Source organism: Mus caroli, unplaced genomic scaffold, assembly GCF_978045245.1.
Source record: "Mus caroli unplaced genomic scaffold, Mus_caroli_1 scaffold_14, whole genome shotgun sequence".
Lineage (NCBI taxonomy): Eukaryota > Metazoa > Chordata > Mammalia > Rodentia > Muridae > Mus > Mus caroli.
In genome coordinates this window covers 20,282,486-20,301,963 of record NW_028227269.1, presented here as the reverse complement: position 1 = coordinate 20,301,963, position 19,478 = coordinate 20,282,486, and the positions used below count along the sequence as shown (strand labels likewise).

The window sequence follows — 19,478 nt, the reverse complement described above, 5'->3', positions numbered from 1 at the left end:
CCAAAGGCCTAGTTGATCACCAGCCCAAGAGTGGATACTTCCCTAAGGTAGGGACAGAGATATGGAAGACTGGATTAAATCACCTTGGAGCCTCTTACACCAGGCTTCCATTCAAGGCCCTTTCATGCACATCCCTGATCACATGTAAGCAGTCCCAGTCTTCCTGTTCTCTACATCATTGCCATAGATGCTCTGATCACATGTAAGCAGTCCCAGTCTTCCTGTTCTCTACATCATCACCATAGATGCTCTGATCACATGTAAGTGGTCCCAGTCTTCCTGTTCTCTATGTCATCACCATAGATGCTCTCACAGACATGGCCTCACGTCACTGATCTGCCTGGAAAATCGGTTTCTCCCCATGGAATCACATATTCTTTCAAAGAGAAGAGATGTCTAATCCCTTCACCTAACACACAGCAGCAGGTCCCAAATGAACCACAGCAAGCGCTGGGATGCAGAAGGAATGGTATCATAGTAACTGCACTACTAATCATAAAAGAGAAATTGAATTCTGCTGGAGGGAAACCAATTCCACCCTAACTGATTCAAGACGTTCCAGAGACACCAATTCAAATTTAGGAGAAGCATAAAATGATGACCTGTTAACCTACTCCCTTCCAAGGATACACTGAGAAAAAGGGGGCATCCTTCTGACCATAGATACGAAATCTGTTAGCCTGGGATTCTGAAGGAGCTGGTTTACAAACAAGTCACAAAGGACTGCAACTCAGAATCAAATGCAAGGCCAGTTCCCACTGGAACTGCTAGGCGGAGCCTGGCCCCATGAACAGCATCCCCTGGGAGTCTGTACAGTCTAGATGTTCATTCTCCTTTTGCAGTTAGAACAGCAAAGCGATTTCCAAGGTAACCAAGGACAATAGAATAAGAGAGTCATGGCCATGGAAGGAAAAAGTTAAATTTTAATACTTAAGAGTCTATATCAAATTTATTTTTAAAACTACATCAATGCCAAATGAGCAGGGTAGGGATGAATGGAGCTATGAAGAAGCCCTAACAAACAATAGGAGTGTCTCAAGAATGCACACAATGTTTCTCTATTTCCAGAGTATTTTGAAGTAACCAGAGGCTTAAATAAACTAAGACATAAAAATCAAAGCTGGGAAGGGGGTGGGGGGTGGCGCAGCTCAGTTTTCAGATTTATGCCACAACTACTTATTTTCTCCCTTATTTCCAAAGCACAAAGCTGACACCAGTTGCGCTCTGCACTTTGCAAACTGTGCAGAGTAAGTAACCCAGAGAAAGTCAACAGGAAATCAAAAGTTTCAAACCAGCTACACTCTGACCTGTTACCAAGACAATAAGCTCCTTAGAAAGAATACATGGGGGCTGGGAAGGCAGCTTAGGGGGTTAGGGGGTCTGGTGCTTGCTACACAAGCTTGTGAACCTGCAAGGGGATCCCCAGGATTCATGGGGAGCAGAGAAAGGCTGTGGGGAACTTATTCAGCAAAGCATTGCAAGTTCAGCCTCTGTGCTCAGTCAGCACAGGAGCCAACACACACACACACACACACACACACACTCTCACAGGCACACACAGGCACAACTAGGGGGAAGGACAACAATTTCCATTTATATGCACACCTTCATCCATTCATCCATTTTCTTCTCCCTTGCTCCATTCTCATTCCAGGGTCTATACAGTAACTACAGTGAAATCTGGTAAAGCAGCTACCATTTACTAAGTCTACTGGGTACTGTACCAGAACCTTCAGTAATAGACATGATTATCTAGACTGTGAACTGGACTGAAAACGGCAAATGAGTGTGTGGGTGGGGAGAGTCTCATCCCAATTCATACAACTGGAAAGTGAGGGAGCCTGACTCGGAGGTGGCTGATCTAGCTATGGGCAGTTTTGAGAATGCACCATCACTAAGCATTAGAAAAAGCCATGCAGTTTGAGTATGCAGCATCCAGCCAAGTTCAAACTCCACTTGATGTGTCTATAACCTGAACTAATCTCCTAGCCTCAAATTCCTTATCTGCACAGCAGGGATAGATATTAAACACAACAGTTTGATACCTGTAATACAGGCCACGCACTGGCGAACTACTGACATTCTAGCTACAGATGTGCAAGCCAAGAAAGACTATTTCAGTCAGAAAATGACAACGGCTAGACATATTCTCCATTGGAAGCAAACAGGTTTGCCAAAGTTAATCAGATAAGTTTACTAATTCCTTAACTCATTAAGTAGAAGACCAGAGACTCATTTTTTAAGTTTTATTTCTATGAAATTCATAACATTTTGTATGTCACAAAATCTATTCTAATGTCTCATTTCACCATTTGCTTAAAGTCCAAGTATTGTGAACATGGTGTGTTACTTACTACACTAGAGAGAGAACATTTTGTATTGGAAGTGAACATTAAATAATGTAGGAGGAGAAAGAAAGCATTATTTTAAGTAATCCACACTGAGTCCTTTCACACTTCAAATTAGTTCATACACACTATTATCTTAGAGTGGATGCTGGCTTACTTAAAATGAGACAGGCCTGCAAAGATTTCAGGTTTTCCCTGTTTCCAACTCAAATCCATTTTCTGCTTAGGAGGCTGAGTGAAGCCAGCCTGCAATTTAACAGAATGACCAAATCCAGTCTCTCTTTAATCTACCCAGTAACTGAGCTCTTGGGTAATCTCCTGCACTGCCTGGAAAAGCAGCTTTCGGTTCATCCAAAATAAACTAAAATTAATCAGAGAGAGGCCATGCCTACTTTAATTGCAACTTGTATTTTCCTGGCTTTCCAACATCTGCCAGTATTACTGATACCTAACTGATTCAATACAATGAGAGAAGCGTCCTAACTTTATAAACATGGGCTGTCTTTTAAGGACAACACACACAAGTGTCCTTTCCACAGAGGGAATCCTACCTTTTTTGATGTAATTATTTTCATAAGCATTAATGATGCATTTTCGAAACACTGTGACTATCTTCCTAGTGCTTTTCAAGGGCCCTCGTGGGGGAGGGGCTCTCATCCCTCTCATCCTCCACCTGCCTCATTAAAGGCATCAGTGGCACCTAAAGGCCAGGCTGAGAAAAGTGGACTAAGCAATCTGCTCTCACTGAACTGGATAGAACAGATTTACAAGCGGATCTTTGGGAAGAGGGGTGAGAGGAAAGAAAGGGGACGAGGATGAAGGAGAAGAATGGATACCCGAGCTTACTTCCAAGAGCAGGATGCTGAACCTAGTATGTTTCATTGAGTCTAGTCCTGACTGTGTAGGTCTACAAAGACAAATATTTTACACGAACTAATAATAGTCTAGTTTTTTGTTTGTTTTTCAGGCGAAGCCTAATAGCAAATGCTTTGTTTAGGCAAGGGGAAAGGATGTAACGACACAGCTTAATTTGAAAACTCTCTGAACAACAAGCTCTGGCACAAGTATTTTAAAATATTTACCCCATCTTAAAATTCTGAGCAAAGGAAATGTAGGCTTGGGTTCACTTTGCTACACGTGTGTGTCTCGTTCTCCAGCTCGTTCTCTGGCTGGACGCACAAAGCCTACAGAGCCGTGTGGGCGCAGGTGGAGGGCACTGGGTATCCGGCACCAGGCGCGGAAGCCTACCGAGTGCACAAGGCGCAGCGCGATCCCAGCCGCCTTGCCTCCCGCCCCGCGCCGGCGACGCTACCGCTCACCTCCTCGATGGCCGCCACGGTGTCCGGGCACTGGGCCTTGCGCGTGGTGAAGCTAGAGGCCGTGGGCGCCTTGTAGTCCTCATGGGTCTCGGCCACGAATTCCGACACGGAGATCTGGTCCGGCATCGCCAGGGCGCCGGGGCGCGGACTGCGGCCGCCTCAGTCGCCCAGGGCGCTGGCTCCGACCCAGCCGCTGCTTGGGGAATCGGACAAAGGGGAGCGCGGGCCCGGAAGTCGCCGCAGGGCGCCAGAGCCTCCACGGGACACGCCCTGGCAGCAGAGGGCGTGCAGCCCACAGCTCTGCCCACCCTGCTCCGGGAGACGCCTATGCCTAGTTCTCAGCGAGTGCGCACAGCTAGGGGAAACTGCGCACCACCAAGTGGCTGGCAGGAAGGCCTCCCGCCGAGAGGGGCCGAACCGGCGGGGGGTGGGGGGGGAGCGGTGGCCTCGGGCGGGGCTGGGCGGGGCGGGGCGGGGCAAAGGTCTGGCCGCCAATCGGGGCGCTTGCCGCCTCCGCGCTGCCAGGAAGTGGAGGCCACAGGAAGAAGGGCGATGTGCGCACTGGCCTGTCAGTGGCTGTGGGTCACCGCCTTGTGTCTGCCTTCGGGACGTGCTGGGGTTCGAGGGCGCGCCTCTCCCGGGCTGCAGTGCCCAGCTCCCACCCTGCACCCGCCATGACCTCTAGCAACATTACCCAGAAGGCGTGGAGTGGAACCAGGAATACTGGCTTCCGGGCTGGAGAGGAGCCCACCCTTTTGCTCCCCAATCCCACCGTTAGCCTCAGGATCCCCTGAATTCCCCACCAGAACCTCAGGGAAGGGCCAGTGAGACAGTGTGGGTAGCTCGCCCCCTACAGGACAGTGAAATCCTCCAGGGCACTTTAGCAGGACAAGATGTAGACAGTTAGTTGGGGATGCAATGATAGGGACCATGTTCTGTCTGTGCGCCTTCTGCAGCCTTAAGAAGCCATGGGTAAAGGCAGGTGTTTTGCATAGGGAGTTGACCATGGTACAAGCCGAATGGGAATTCAAACCCATGTCCTTCGACTTGGAAGAATACTCCAACCCCTAGTAAGCATCGTGTTCCCTAAGCTTGTACAATTAGGGACACTCCCAGTTACATGATGACAGTTTTAGGGTGGTAGGGCAGGCTTCACCCTGAGAAAATCATAGAATGCACTGATGTGCTGTCGGAAGTGAGGGATATCCAAGAGAACCAGAGGTAGAGCATGAGGGGGGTATTGTACCTGATGGTTCTCAGAGAGTATTCCAACCCATAGCTGATTGATCACAGACACAACTGGGCCAAAAATCATCTGAATTAGGACATTTTCGTCTATATCTCATTCAGAAATTCTCAGCTGTATTTTAAAAACCCAAAGGTTCTGAAGACACTAGTCAAAAATCACACCCTCTAACTCCCCGAGGAAAGAGGCATGGTTACTGCTGCTGTCAACAATACAGCATAGAGAAACTTTACAAAAACCTTTTGTGTGTCTGAAAAGGAGGGAATGTGAGAGACATTGTAAACCCAACATGGGAAATAAAAGTGGTCTCCTACTGCCATAGGACAGTAGACCAGTCAATCTTTTTAAGGCTCCCATGTACAAATCTGCTGTATGAGGTGGCAGCTGGGTTCAGACATTATGTATGGCTTCTGGTATTTTACCAGCACTGCCTGTGAATAAGTTCAGACTTCAAAAATAGCTGTGCCAGTGGGTAGCTTTTATTCCTATGATAGGCAATAAATTGCAATCCCAAAACTCTCTAATTCTCTGCCACTTTCCACCATTGTGAACATCCTTCCATTTAGTGTCTCAGGGACACACCTATCTCAGCATGTATAACTCGAGGGTATTGTGTTGTAGTACAGGCTCTCCTTCACAAGGCAATTTCTGATCCCTCTGCCTCTCTTCTCACCTATAAGTCATTTTGTTCTTTTCTGAAATTGAAGAATATTCCATGTAACTTTTCAAGGGTTTATTTTTGGAAACTTGGTCTCTTTGATGTCTTGGGAAGTTAAAAGAAAATAGTGGTTTTCCTTGGCATAATATAGTACCAATCAAATAAATCAATGTGTTTAACACACACACACAGACACATAGACACACATACACACAGAAAAACACACACCTACACACACACACAGACACACACACAAAGGCACACACCCACAGGCACATACACACAGACACCCAGACACACACAGGAACATACTCACACAGACACACACATAGACACATACAAACACACAGACACACACAGACACAGACACACACACACAGACACACACAGACACATACTCACAGAGACACACACAGACACACAGACACAGACACATACACCCACAGACAAACACACACACAGACACACACACAGACACACACACACACACAGACACAACGAAGGGACACACAAACACATACACACACAGACACACACACACCCAGACATGAACATAATTTAAGGTTTAAAGGTTGAACAGGAATCAAGAGAACACTACCCACTCCTTTGTATGTGGTGCTGAGGATTGAATCCAAGGCCTTGAACCTATAGGCAAGTGCTCGAACACAGAGTTACTACCTCAGCCATCATTTACATATTTTTAATGCATTGAGAAAAGAAGATGCTGGTATTACCATTACAGACACGGACACCACTAAGTTTATTTTAAAACATACCTGAAATATCTATTTTTAAAAATAATTCTTGTTGGGCATAGTGTCACATCACTTTAACCTCAGCACTCAGGAGTCAGAGACAGGTGGATCTCTATGAGTTTCAGGACAGCCAAGTCTACAAAGTGAGTTCCAGGATAGCCAGTGTTCTATACAGAGAAACCCTGACTCAAAAAATATATAATGATTCTCAAGGATAAAATTGTACTAAAACTGAAGTGAGGCATATACAATTTCAATTAACCCATACAAACATTTATGTTTTGCTGTAAAATATAAATGCCATCGATCATACAGTATTCTTTTAGACCTCACTAGGGGCTGGTTCAATTTACATACCATGTAAAATATGTTACTTTTAAAGTCTGAGAAATTATGAATCCATATATATTTCAGCCTATAATTTTCATATAAAAGACTATAGTCCTATTATTTTTTTGGGGGTGTACTGGTCTGTTTCTGTTGCTCTAATATACCTGAGGTTGAAATTTTTGAAGAAGAGGAGGTTGGCTAGGATGTTGCCCAAATGGTACATTGTTAGTGCTTGTCTGGAGTATATGGAGCCCATGGGTTCATCTCTACACTGGGAGAAAATACGAACAGCAAGGGGAAGGGAAAGGGGAGGAAGTTAGATAATGGTTTTGGAAGCTGCCCTGGTTAGTTTTGTCAACTGGACACAAACCTAGATATAATTGGAAGGGGAATCTCAGTCAAGGAATTGTTTCCATCAGATTGGGATTCAGACATGTCTGTATGACATTTTCATGATTATTAATTGATGTGGATGGGCCCAGTCCACTGTGGGTGGCACAATTCCTAGCAGGTGAGCCTGGCCTGTGTAAGAAAGATGCTAAGTAGATCAAGGAAGGCAAGCCAGTAAGCATCATTCCTCCAAGGTCTCTGCTTCAGCTCCTGCCTTCAGTTCCTGTCTTGGCTTTCCTGAATGATGGTCTAGAATCTGTAGCCCAGATAAACCCTTTTCTTCCTCGAGTTCATTTTAATCAGTGTTTTATCACAGCACAGAAAACAAACTAGGACAGAGGTGTACAGTCTAAGATCAAGCAGCCCCTTCCATGTAGCTTCATGTAGGTGGTAACATAATGTTGACATTATTTACTTGTAAGATTGATCACAGGCTGGAAGCCAGAAAAACAGACATCAAACTTCCTACTTTAGAACTTGCTTTAATGAGAACTAATGGAGGTTCCCAAGAAAACTCCCTTAATTGCTTCCAAGGATAGTACCCTCAGTGCCCTAACTCCTCCTAGTCCCCACCTGAGCCCCACCATGACACCAAGGCCAAGGCTAAAATACGAGGACCATTAGGGGATAAACCACATCAGAGCAGTAGCACAGAGAGTAAGGGTTTGTTATCCCAGAAGTTGGGATAAGCAAGAACTATGCATAAATTCATACAAGTTCACTTCAGATCAGTTTTATTTTGTTTTGCTTTTGTTTTTGTTTTTTCTTTGAGACAGGGTTTCTCTGTGTAGCCCTGGCTGTCCTGAAACTCACTTTGTAGACCAGGCTGGCCTCGAACTCAGAAATCTGCCTGCCCCTGCCTCTCAAGTGCTAGGATTAAAGGCAAGCGCCACCATGCCCAACACTTTAGATCAGTTTTACCACTGAGAGTTACTTTTAAAAACTAGACCTTTGCCAGGTGTGATGGCCATACCTTTAATCCCAGCACTCTGAAGAAAGAAACAGGCAGATCTCTCTTAGGCTGTGGCTAACCTGGGATGCACAGTGAGACCCTCTCTCAGACAAGTGGATTCTTTTTGAGACTTTGAAGAGCTAAAAAGGTCTGGATAAAGACTTGTAGACCTCTGATGACATCATTGGCATCCTCTCAACAGTGCTTCTGGGAGGAAATGGAAGCTAGCAGAGAGGCCTTTGTTGGGGAAGTGTTACTAGATCCTTTCAGGGAAGAAAATGCTGGAAGTCTGGCTTCTATCCTCTCTGTGATTCACCTCTGTCATGCTGTGAGCATCTCCCCTCCCCTGCATTCCTCCACCACGATGTCTTGCCTCAATTACAGGCCCCAAACCAGCAAGACCAAAGGACAGAAACCTCTAATCCTGTGAGCCAACATAAGCTTCATCCTTTACTCGATTCAGCTAAGGCAACCAAAGGAAGAAGGATAGAAAAGCCCATGCCTGGTGCACAGTAAGATTGGGTAACAGCCCATTTTCCAGAGGAATGTTCTGCCTCTAGTAATTCCCAAGAACCTGAGATTTCTCACTGTCCAGCCAAGGGAAAAGGTAATGTTCTCAATTCCGGAATTTTCTGGAGGCTTGGCTGGTTTAACACAGACATTTCCAGTTTGCTTGCAGTTAACTTGTAAATGATTACTCTTGGAATGAACAGGTCTGAGTCTTAAAGGAACTTTGTGGTAAACAATGCAATAAAATAGGGACACCCACAAGGACCCGTGATGATGTGAACACTGGAAATGTCACTGGGACTTTCACCTCCACCTCATGGAGTACTTACCCCCAGATAATGTTGTGAAAGCAAGCCATTTACACCCCAAGGTGAGAGACAGCCACATGTATGGGTCACTCACCTCACGGTTTGTGCTTTGGGGACAGAGGCAGGGAAGGATTTGGCAGCACACAATTATTTTTTTTTAAATATTTTTATTACATATTTTCCTCAATTACATTTCCAATGCTATCCCAAAAGTCCCCCATAGCGCCCCCCACTTCCCTACCCACCCATTCCCATTCTTTTGGCCCTGGCATTCCCCTATATTGGGGCATATAAAGTTTGCAAGTCCAATGGGCCTCTCTTTCCATTGATGGCCAACTAGGCCATCTTTCGATACATATGCAGCTAGAGACAAGAGCTCCGGGGTTCTGGTTAGAACATCATGTTGTTCCAACAATAGGGTTGCAGATCCCTTTAGCTCCTTGGGTACTTTCTCTAGCTTCTCCATTGGGAGCCCTGTGATACATCCAATAGCTGACTGTGAACATCCACTCCTGTGTTTGCTAGGCCCCAGCATAGTCTCACAAGAGACAGCTATATTTGGGTCCTTTCAGCAAAATCTTGCTAGTGTATGCAATGGTGTCAGCGTTTAGAAGTTGATTATGGGATGGATCCCTGGGTACGGCAGTCTCTACATGGTCCATCCTTTCATCACCGCTACGAACTTTGTCTCTGTAACTCCTTCCCTGGGTGTTTTGTTCCCAATTCTGAGAAGGTGCACAGTGTCCACACTTTGGTCTTCATTCTTCTTGAGTTTCATGCGTTTAGCAAATTGTATCTTAAATCTTGGGTATCCTAAGTTTTGGGCTAATATCCACTTATCAGTGAATACATATTGTGTGAGTTCTTTTGTGATTGTGTTACTTCACTCAAGATGATGCCCTCCAGGTCCATCCATTTGGCTAGGAATTTCATAAATTCATTCTTTTTAATAGCTGAGTAGTACTCCATTGTGTAAATGTACCATAATTTCTGTATCCATTCCTCTGTTGAGGGACATCTGGGTTCTTTCCAGCTTCTGGCTATTATAAATAGGGCTGCTATGAACATAGTGGAACATGTGTCCTTTTTACCGGTTGGGACATCTTCTGGATATATGCCCAGGAGAGGTATTGCTGGATCCTCCGGTAGTACTATGTCCAATTTTCTGAGGAAACGCCAGACTGATTTCCAGAGTGGTTGTACAAGCTTGCAATCCCACCAACAATGGAGGAGTGTTCCTCTTTCTCCACATCCTCGCCAGCAACTGCTGTCACCTGAATTTTTGATCTTAGCTATTCTGACTGGTGTGAGGTGGAATCTCAGGGTTGTTTTGATTTGCATTTCCCTGATGATTAAGGATGTTGAACATTTTTTCAGGTGTTTCTCTGCCATTCGGTATTCCTCAGGCGAGAATTCTTTGTTCAGTTCTGAGCCCCATTTTTAATGGGGTTATTTGACTTTCTGGAGTCCACCTTCTTGAGTTCTTTATATATATTGGATATTAGTCCCTTATCTGATTTAGGATAGGTGAAGATTCTTTCCCAATCTGTTGGTGGTTTTTTTGTCTTATTGATGGTGTCTTTAGCCTTGCAGAAGCTTTGTAGTTTCATGAGGTCCCACTTGTCAATTCTCGATCTTACAGCACAAGCCATTACTGTTCTATTCAGGAATTTTTCCCCTGTGCCCATATCTTCAAGGCTTTTCCCCACTTTCTCCTCTATAAGTTTCAGTGTCTCTGGTTTTATGTGAAGTTCCTTGATCCACTTAGACTTGACCTTAGTACAAGGAGATAGGAATGGATCGATTCGCATTCTTCTACATGTTAACAACCAGTTGTGCCAGCACCATTTGTTGAAAATGCTGTCTTTCTTCCACTGGATGTTTTTAGCTCCCTTGTCGAAGATCAAGTGACCGTAGGTGTGTGGGTTCATTTCTGGGTCTTCAATTCTATTCCATTGGTCTATTTGTCTGTCACTATACCAGTACCATGCAGTTTTTATCACAATTGCTCTGTAGTAGAGCTTTAGGTCCGGCATGGTGATTCCACCAGAGGTTCTTTTATCCTTGAGAAGAGTTTTTGCTATCCTAGGTTTTTTGTTATTCCAGATGAATTTGCAGATTGCACTTTCTAATTCGTTGAAGAATTGAGTTGGAATTTTGATGGGGATTGCATTGAATCTGTAGATTGCTTTTGGCAAGATAGCCATTTTTACAATGTTGATCCTGCCAATCCATGAGCATGGGAGATCTTTCCATCTTCTGAGATCTTCTATAATTTCTTTCTTCAGAGACTTGAAGTTTTTATTATACAGATCTTTCACTTCCTTAGTTAGAGTCACGCCAAGATATTTTATATTATTTGTGACTATTGAGAAGGGTGTTGTTTCCCTAATTTCTTTCTCAGCCTGTTTATTCTTTGTGTAGAGAAAGGCCATTGATTTGTTTGAGTTAATTTTATATCCAGCTACTTCACCGAAGCTGTTTATCAGGCTTAGGAGTTCTCTGGTGGAATTTTTAGGGTCACATATATACTATCATATCATCTGCAAAAAGTGATATTTTGACTTCATCTTTTCCAATTTGTATCCCTTTGATCTCCTTTTGTTGTCGAATTGCTCTGGCTAGGACTTCAAGTACAATGTTGAATAGGTATGGAGAAAGTGGACAGCCTTGTCTAGTCCCTGATTTTAGAGGGATTGCTTCAAGCTTCTCACCATTTACTTTGATGTTGGCTACTGGTTTGCTGTAGATTGCTTTTATCATGTTTAGGTATGGGCCTTGAATTCCTGATCTTTCCAAGACTTTTATCATGAATGGGTGTTGGATCTTGTCAAATGCTTTTTCCGCATCTAACGAGATGACCATGTGGTTTTTGTCTTTGAGTTTGTTTATATACTGGATTACGTTGATGGATTTCCGTATATTGAACCATCCCTGCATCCCTGGGATGAAACCTACTTGGTCAGGATGGATGATTGTTTTGATGTGTTCTTGGATTCGGTTAGCAAGAATTTTATTGAGGATTTTTGCATCAATATTCATAAGGGATATTGGTCTGAAGTTTTCTGTCTTTGTTGGGTCTTTTTGTGGTTTAGGTATCAGAGTAATTGTGGCTTCATAGAATGAGTTGGGTAGAGTACCTTCTGTTTCTATTTTGTGGAATAGTTTGTGAAGAACTGGGATTAGATCTTCTCTGAAGGTCTGATAGAACTCTGCACTAAACCCATCTGGTCCTGGGCTTTTTTTAGTTGGGAGACTATTAATGACTGCTTCTATTTCTTTGGGGGATATAGGGCTGTTTAGATCATTAACCTGATCTTGATTCAACTTTGGTACCTGGTATCTGTCTAGGAACTTCTCCATTTCATCCAGGTTCTCCAGTTTTGTTGAGTATAGCCTTTGGTAGAAGGATCTGATGGTGTTTTGGATGTCTTCAGGATCTGTTGTTATGTCTCCTTTTTCATTTCTGATTTTGTTAATTAGGATGCTTTCCCTGTGCCCTCTAGTGAGTCTGGCTAAGGGTTTATCTATCTTGTTGATTTTCTCAAAGAACCAGCTCCTTGATTGGTTGATTCTTTGAATAGTTTTTCTTGTTTCCACTTGGTTGATTTCACCCCTGAGTTTGATTATTTCCTGCCGCCTACTCCTCTTGGGTGAATTTGCTTCCTTTTGTTCTAGTGCTTTTAGGTGTGTTGTCAAGCTGCTAATGTGTGCTCTTTCTAGTTTCCTTTTGGAGGCACTCAGAGCTATGAGTTTTCCTCTTAGAAATGCTTTCATTGCGTCCCATAAGTTTGGGTATGTTGTGGCTTCATTTTCATTGAACTCTAAAAAGTCCTTAATTTCTTTCTTTATTCCTTCCTTGACCAAGGTATCATTGAGAAGAGTGTTGTTCAGTTTCCACGTGAAGGTTGGCTTTCTATTATTTATTTTGTTATTGAAGATCAGCCTTAGTCCATGGTGATCTGATAGGATGCATGGGACAATTTCAATGTTTTTGTATCTGTTGAGTCCTGTTTTGTGCCCAATTACGTGGTCAATTTTGGAGAAGGTACCATGAGGGGCAGCACACAATTATAACACAGATAGAAATTTAGATCTGGGGGTCAATCTTTTGCTGGTGTGCCCAAAGACCATAGAGGGTGTCAGATCCCCTTGAACTGGAGTTACAGATAGTTGTTTTGTTTTTTTTTTTGTTGTTGTTGTTTTTGTTTTTTGTTTTTGTTTTGTTTTGTTTTGTTTTGTTTTGTTTTGTTTTGTTTTCAAGACAGGGTTTCTCTGTATAGCCCTGGATGTCCTGGAACTCACTCTGTAGACCAGGCTGGCCTCGAACTGAGAAATGCACTTGCCTCTTCCTCCCAAGTGTTGGGATTAAACGAATGTGCCACCACTGCCTGGCCATATAGTTGTAAGCCACCATGTGGGTGCTAGGAACTGAACCCCATTCCTCTGGAGGAGCAACAAGTATTTTTAACAGCCAAGTCATCATTTCTCCACCCCACCCCTATCTTTAAAACACACTCACATACATGCACACACATGTACAAGTCCACACATACACATGTACACACACACATGCACAAGTGCACACATATACATGCACACATACACACACATTTTAAAGTTCTTGTCATTATTTTATGTGGCTGTTTTGCTTTCATGTATGTCTGTGCACCACAGGCATGCAGTGCTCTCAGAGACCAGAGAGGGCATCACATCCCCTGGATCTGGAATGATAGATGATTGTAAACTTCTGTGCTGGGAGTTGAACCTGCTCTCAACCTCTGAATCATGCCCCCTTTAAAAGGTGTTCTTCCACTGAGCTATGTCCTAGATGTGCTCATGTCTACACCACGAGTCTCTGCTCTAGTGTTCACGATCCCATTATCCATGTTTTGTGTTTGTTTCTGAAAAGAAAGAAAATACTGTAGGAAGCTCATCCTTGGGCCCAGACACTTGTGTTTGTTCTTATTTTTTTGAGACAGGGTCAACTTTGTAGCCTGGATAGCCTGGAATTTTCTTGTAGACCAGGCTGGCCTCAAACTCACAGAGATTTGCCTGCCTCTACCTTCCTGAGTTCTGGAATTAAAAGTACGTGCCATCATGCCCAGTTTAGGCCTCAACATTTGACAATGTATGTATTCTGGATCACCTTTATGACTGAATTTAAAAAATGAATGACAAGCAGACCTATCCTCAGCTTATTTTACAGAACAGTACACAAAGACTGTTCATTTTTTCATTTTAATAAAGTCTGTAGACTCTCCGTGCGGAAATAAAGTAGACAGTCCTAGATAAAGGAGCCTTAAACTGGAGTCTCTGGGGGCTAGTCAGGTGAGCTCTGCCACACAGTCAGGAAAGCTGGGTTTGGGAACTTGTGTATATGGTAGAAATACTACATGGTTGTATGTCACTGTGCATCTCTTCCCAGTTCAATAGTCTGGCAGCTTGAAATTGCTTCGTAGGAGTATTTACACCAGAGAAATGGGCAGCCACTGATTGTGACTGGAGTTCTTACTTAACTGATTGTCTAAGCCAAACAAGGCAGGGGAATGTTGTGACTTTGTTGAGGATTATATTCACAGGCAGGCACATCTGAGCCACCGCATTGTGAGTAGCAAAGAGGTTTGAGGAAAAACGCTGCCAATCCTCTCTGTTATAGCAAGGAGGCCACAGGTGTCATGGGCAGATGAAGTTACACCAGACATCTTTACCAGCCTTGCTTGCTCATTAACATAAACAAATGTTAACTGACATTGATGTCAGAAAGAGACTCATCTGTCAATGACAGCAGCTACTTCTTTGCTGACTGAGTTGGATAATAAGCATTTCTACATCTTATTTTGTCCAGACATGGTTAAACTGCAAGCTGGGTATTGATGCAAGCACTTGGCAAAAATCAATAGAGGCATCTATGAGAATCAATTAGCTACACAGGCTTCACTATAGAGTAGCTAATATCTCTGAATGCTTTGCAGGTTGTGTGCTGTCCAGTGTTTAAGTCAGCAAACATAAAGTAAGTGTATTTATGGATATACACACACATTTATTTTCAGAGCCTAGGCTTTCAGTATTTACAAGCCCACTTTGAATACATTTCTATCTTTCCTAGCAACAGACAGAGCAGGGGCACTCCCAACTCTGATTCATGTTCCTGGAATTAAATACATATAGGATTAAAGCCCTGGTACACTGAAATGCAAGCAAAGGCAACTAGTGTAAATAAATATTACTTGTCTTTCAGCAATTAAGGGAATGCCATTTGTTGTTTTCAAGCTCTTAGAATAATACAAACAAGTGCCAGCAGAGGGCAGGGTTTGTTTTCATGGGAAAGCAAAACAAACTAAAAAAAAAAAAAAAGAGTTTAATTAGCACTCCATATGCAGATAGCTTTTGCTAAAGCTTTTAAAGAGTGCTTGCAATACTTTATTTTTTTTTCTTAGATCACAGCACTCTCTTCATTGCTGGGTGTGGTGGTGCATGCCTGTGATCCCAACACCAGTGAGGCTGAGTGCGAAGCTTAGGAATTTGAAGCTACAAATTCTGGGCAGCAGAGCCTATTAGAAGCCAGACATAGTAAGATCCTGTTTCTAGACAACAAAACAAGGAAACAAACAAACAAAAAAATCGCTCTTCCTTCAGCGTGTGGATGCATTCATAGGTTTCTCTCCCTCTCCTTTAGATGGGGAAGCCATTTCTCCAGTGTTTTCCTATTGTCTATGAAATAAAAGTGAAGCTCTCGATTCTACTCTAGCCCTTCCCCCAATCCTTCTGCCAGCTACCCTCTGACCTCTAAGCACCTCCAAACCCTGCCTGCCTGTGTAGGGGCCTTCCACTAAGAATAACTTTGACAGGTTCAGTAGGACTCAGCCATGAATGACTGGGAAACTTTTTTTAGTATGCATTTCATAACGTGCACATAGTACATAATATGCTGCATAACCTTCTAACAGGAACAGATGAACATAGCTGAGTGATTTTTCTCATCAGCCAGGAAAACACTTCCTTAGTCAATGTTCTCCAGGCCCTTGGGACTGAACTTGAGCAGCTCTGTTTCCTTGCCCCTGTTGGTGAAATTGTGGATGTATGCAGTGGACACCCCAGGGATGATCAAGCACACCCCCATAATGTCGAGTCCAGGGAGAATCTAGAACCAAAACTCCACACCATTACTCACACTCCAACCCATCACTGGCTCCTCAGAGGTGACCCGGCTTTACCTCTCTTCCCCTGAGAAACTTTCTTGACCACACCATTCATTCACCTGTAGAGAGTTGAGAAGTTGCAACACTCACCCACGAGCCCCACACTAAAGCATCTGCAGTACACTAGACCTGCTCAGCAGAGAGTGTCAGCCACATCCTTGAGACTTCAAGCTGCCCTTCCCCGCAGCTCACAGCGCCCCTCTGTGTTTCACCCACTGAGAGCAGCTCTGCTCCTCATTGCCTTCCTGTAGGACAAGCTAGCTAGCTTCTGACCCTGGAACATTGTTGTGAGCTTCCTCATCTTCACACAACTTCATAACCTCGCACCAAATCCTTGGCCTGGAACACTTTCTTTTTCTTGACTGCTTGGGAAGTGTCTTGGTCATCTTTCAGAGTCAACCCCAAACCTGAGCCTGAGGGTCCAGCTCTTTTCAATTCTTTCTCAGCCTGTCTGGGAAAAATTGGTGGTCTTGGCTACTCTCCTTCCTTGAAGCATTAAGCAGAGAATCTGTAAGGCAGCAGAAAAGAAACAGAGCAGAGCACAGCACTAAGATCTTGGTGCACGTGGGCAGCGTAGAGGGACATCATCTTGGAGACTGGGAAGAGGAAAGGGATGAGAAACTGTCAGAGGTTAGACAAGGAGGAGGATAATGACTGGAATGTAGAAAGAAGAATTATTGTTAATATGAATAAGAATAATAGATCTTGGTGCACAGTGAGACGCCTACCACCCATTTCTCTGCCTGCCTCCATCCTCACTGGCATGTGAAGTGATTGGTTTTTGGCCAAATATTGAGTCAGACAAGGTGAGAGCACTCATTTCACTGAACTTACAATACATCTCAACCCTAATCTGTTCTAGAAGCTTCCATTATAGAATGATTTGCACTTATCGCTAAAGCATCTGCTTCTTAATATTTATTTATTTATTTATTTATTATATGTAAGTACACTTATATGTAGTTGTCTTCAGACCCTCCAGAAGAGAGCATCAGGTTTTGTTACCAATGGTTGTGAGCCACCATGTGGTTGCTGGGATTTGAACTCAGGACCTTTGGAAGAGCAGTCGGCACTCTTAACCACTGAGCCAACTCACCAGCTCCAGAATCTGCTGCTTGATGCTCACCTCTTTTACTCAGCTTCTGGGAAGCTCTAAAATGGGGCAGACACAGAGTAGGACCTCCATAAATTTCATATGTCTTTTTGAGACTGGGTCTTTCTATGGACTCCATAACCATTACTAGAAAACTAATTGCATGGCACCACTTAGCTTTTGGAAGGCAGAATGTGAGGCGACATGAAATCCTTACTGAGAAAGCCATTGGTCTGCCATCTGCCAAGACAGAATGGGGTCTTCACCCATGATAGGTTAGGCAAGCTGCTCAAGTAGTCTGGGAAACTTATTTACAGAGGAATGAACATGCTGGTTGCGAGGGTGGTGATTGAACCACCTTGCACTTCCCCACACTGCCCCCAATCAGACACAGTAACTTTCAAGTCTCCTCCTCCTCCATGTTGGAAGCCTAAGGCTCAAGATGACAGCCATGAACACAGTTCCATATGAATAAAGGAACCCCTGCCTCAATCTGTGGTGTGCCAACTGTGGTCTGGAGAGCAGCAGCTGCCTGGGAGCCTGGTAGAAATGCAGAACTCACTCCTACCAAGACTTAGGGAGACCTTGAGCTAACTCGTTTGCACTTAACCTTTGAGAGATGTTTTTCTAGCTTACACAGGCATACACCAAAAACAAGGACTTTGTTTTCTCATCTTGTCAGAAGGGTTCAATTTCAAAGCATGTGAATTCTATTGTACTATTGGGATTTAATCTAAGAAAAATCAGAGGTTTGGGTCTCGATCATAAGAATGTGTCATTTTGAAGTTGTGTGTATGTGTGTGTTTAGGCTCATGTGTCTCCCAGGTTTTCCTCTAAATTGATACATAGCTAAGGATAACCTTGAACTCCTGAGCCTCCTGCCTCTACTTCTCATATGTGGGAATACACTCTATGCACAGTTTATTTTGTTCTGGGGTCAGGGCGGGGGCAGGGGTGGGTGGAGTTACAAGTCATAGTTTTGTGCATGCTGGAGAAGGACTCTATCACTGAGCTACATCTACAGTCCTCCTATGAGTCCTTTTGAGAGAAACAAAATGAGGTGACAAAATAATAACTGGAGCTGAAAGACTCCAAAACTCCCAAAGGGAGGCACTTACTCAAGCCTCGGGTCAGCCGCGCACCCAAGAAGACACTGAGACCGGTACTTAAGATGTGTAGATAGCAAGATTTAATACAGCAACGACAAGAAAGCAGACAAAACAAACAAAAAGCACATATATACCAGATATCTGGGGCCGGACCTCATGCAGCAGGTGCAGAGGAGATCCGGCCCCTAGCCCAAATTTTCACAGACTTTTATAAGAAAAGGGCAAGGGGGGGAGCAGGGCAGGGAAAATACAGTTTTTACGTCACTAAGTGATTCAAACAAGGGTTTTTCCAAAGTGCTTTTGCAACTGCGTCCCACACTTTGGCCATGTACTTGATTCATTGAAACTGAGGTTTTTACTCACACCCTTTATCTCAAAAATGTCCCTGGCACAGTCCTCAGTTGGGAGGGGTTGGACTGGGTTCGTTCCAGGAGACCCTTATCTCAGAAATGTCCCCGGAACAGTTTTCATTTGAGAGGGGGTCTGACTCTGGTGTGAGAGTTCAGAATGTACTCTGGGGTGAGAAGTTCTGGTGGTCAGTAATTTTCTTCTTTCATTCCCCCCTTCTTTTAGTAAATAATTCTAATCTTAGAATTTCAGATACTGCATAATGCACCAAATGAAAGACTCTATTTTAACATGGGAACAAAAACAGAACAAGAAGCATTAGTAAACAGAACTAGGCAGGGGCCCTTTTAGCGAGGCTTGAGGGTCTGGGCACGATGTAGGTGCACGTAGATCAGATCTCTGGCTGGAACTGGTGAGATGTCCTTGGGGTACCCAGCTCGTTCACTGTCTCAGCTGTTGGGATCCCTGGAGCAATGTCGTCCGCGTACTCAGTCCAATTTTTCCCAGTTGTGACCAGACCACCTACAAGCCTTTTAACTTAGCATACAGATCATTATTATAACAACATAGGTTTAAACACATCATTTGAGACTATGATGGGCATAGGAGTCTCATAAAAGATCTTAAACAGAGTAAAACTGAATACGTTTGAATAGGGCATAGGGAAGGAACACCAAGTCTGTGCCAGTCTCCACGATTAATTTAGTCAAGGTCTGTCATAGAGTTTTAAACTAATTTTTATCTATCCTGAGCTCTGAGGTCTATACACACAATGTAATTTTTATTTGACCTCTAAATGCTTGGCCACACCCTGACTTACCTGGGCAACAAAGCAGGGCTATTATCTGACACTATTGCTTTTGGCACTCTGAACCTTGGAAAAATTTTCTTACCTTCAATCATGAGGCTA

The 19,478-nt window shown here is 43.8% G+C and overlaps 1 protein-coding gene across 1 annotated transcript in view; it reads right to left on the bottom strand.

Annotated features, from left to right (window-relative positions):
* The window catches only part of LOC147001175 (hippocalcin-like protein 1), a 46,913-nt gene extending 43,098 nt beyond the window's left edge, over window positions 1-3,815 (bottom strand). The window contains exon 1 of the mRNA XM_085830241.1: window positions 3,668-3,815. Coding sequence (XP_085686367.1) covers window positions 3,668-3,793 — 126 coding nt within the window. The 5' untranslated portion in view covers window positions 3,794-3,815. The remainder of the gene's footprint in view (window positions 1-3,667) is intronic.
* Between the last annotated feature and the right edge of the window lie 15,663 nt (window positions 3,816-19,478).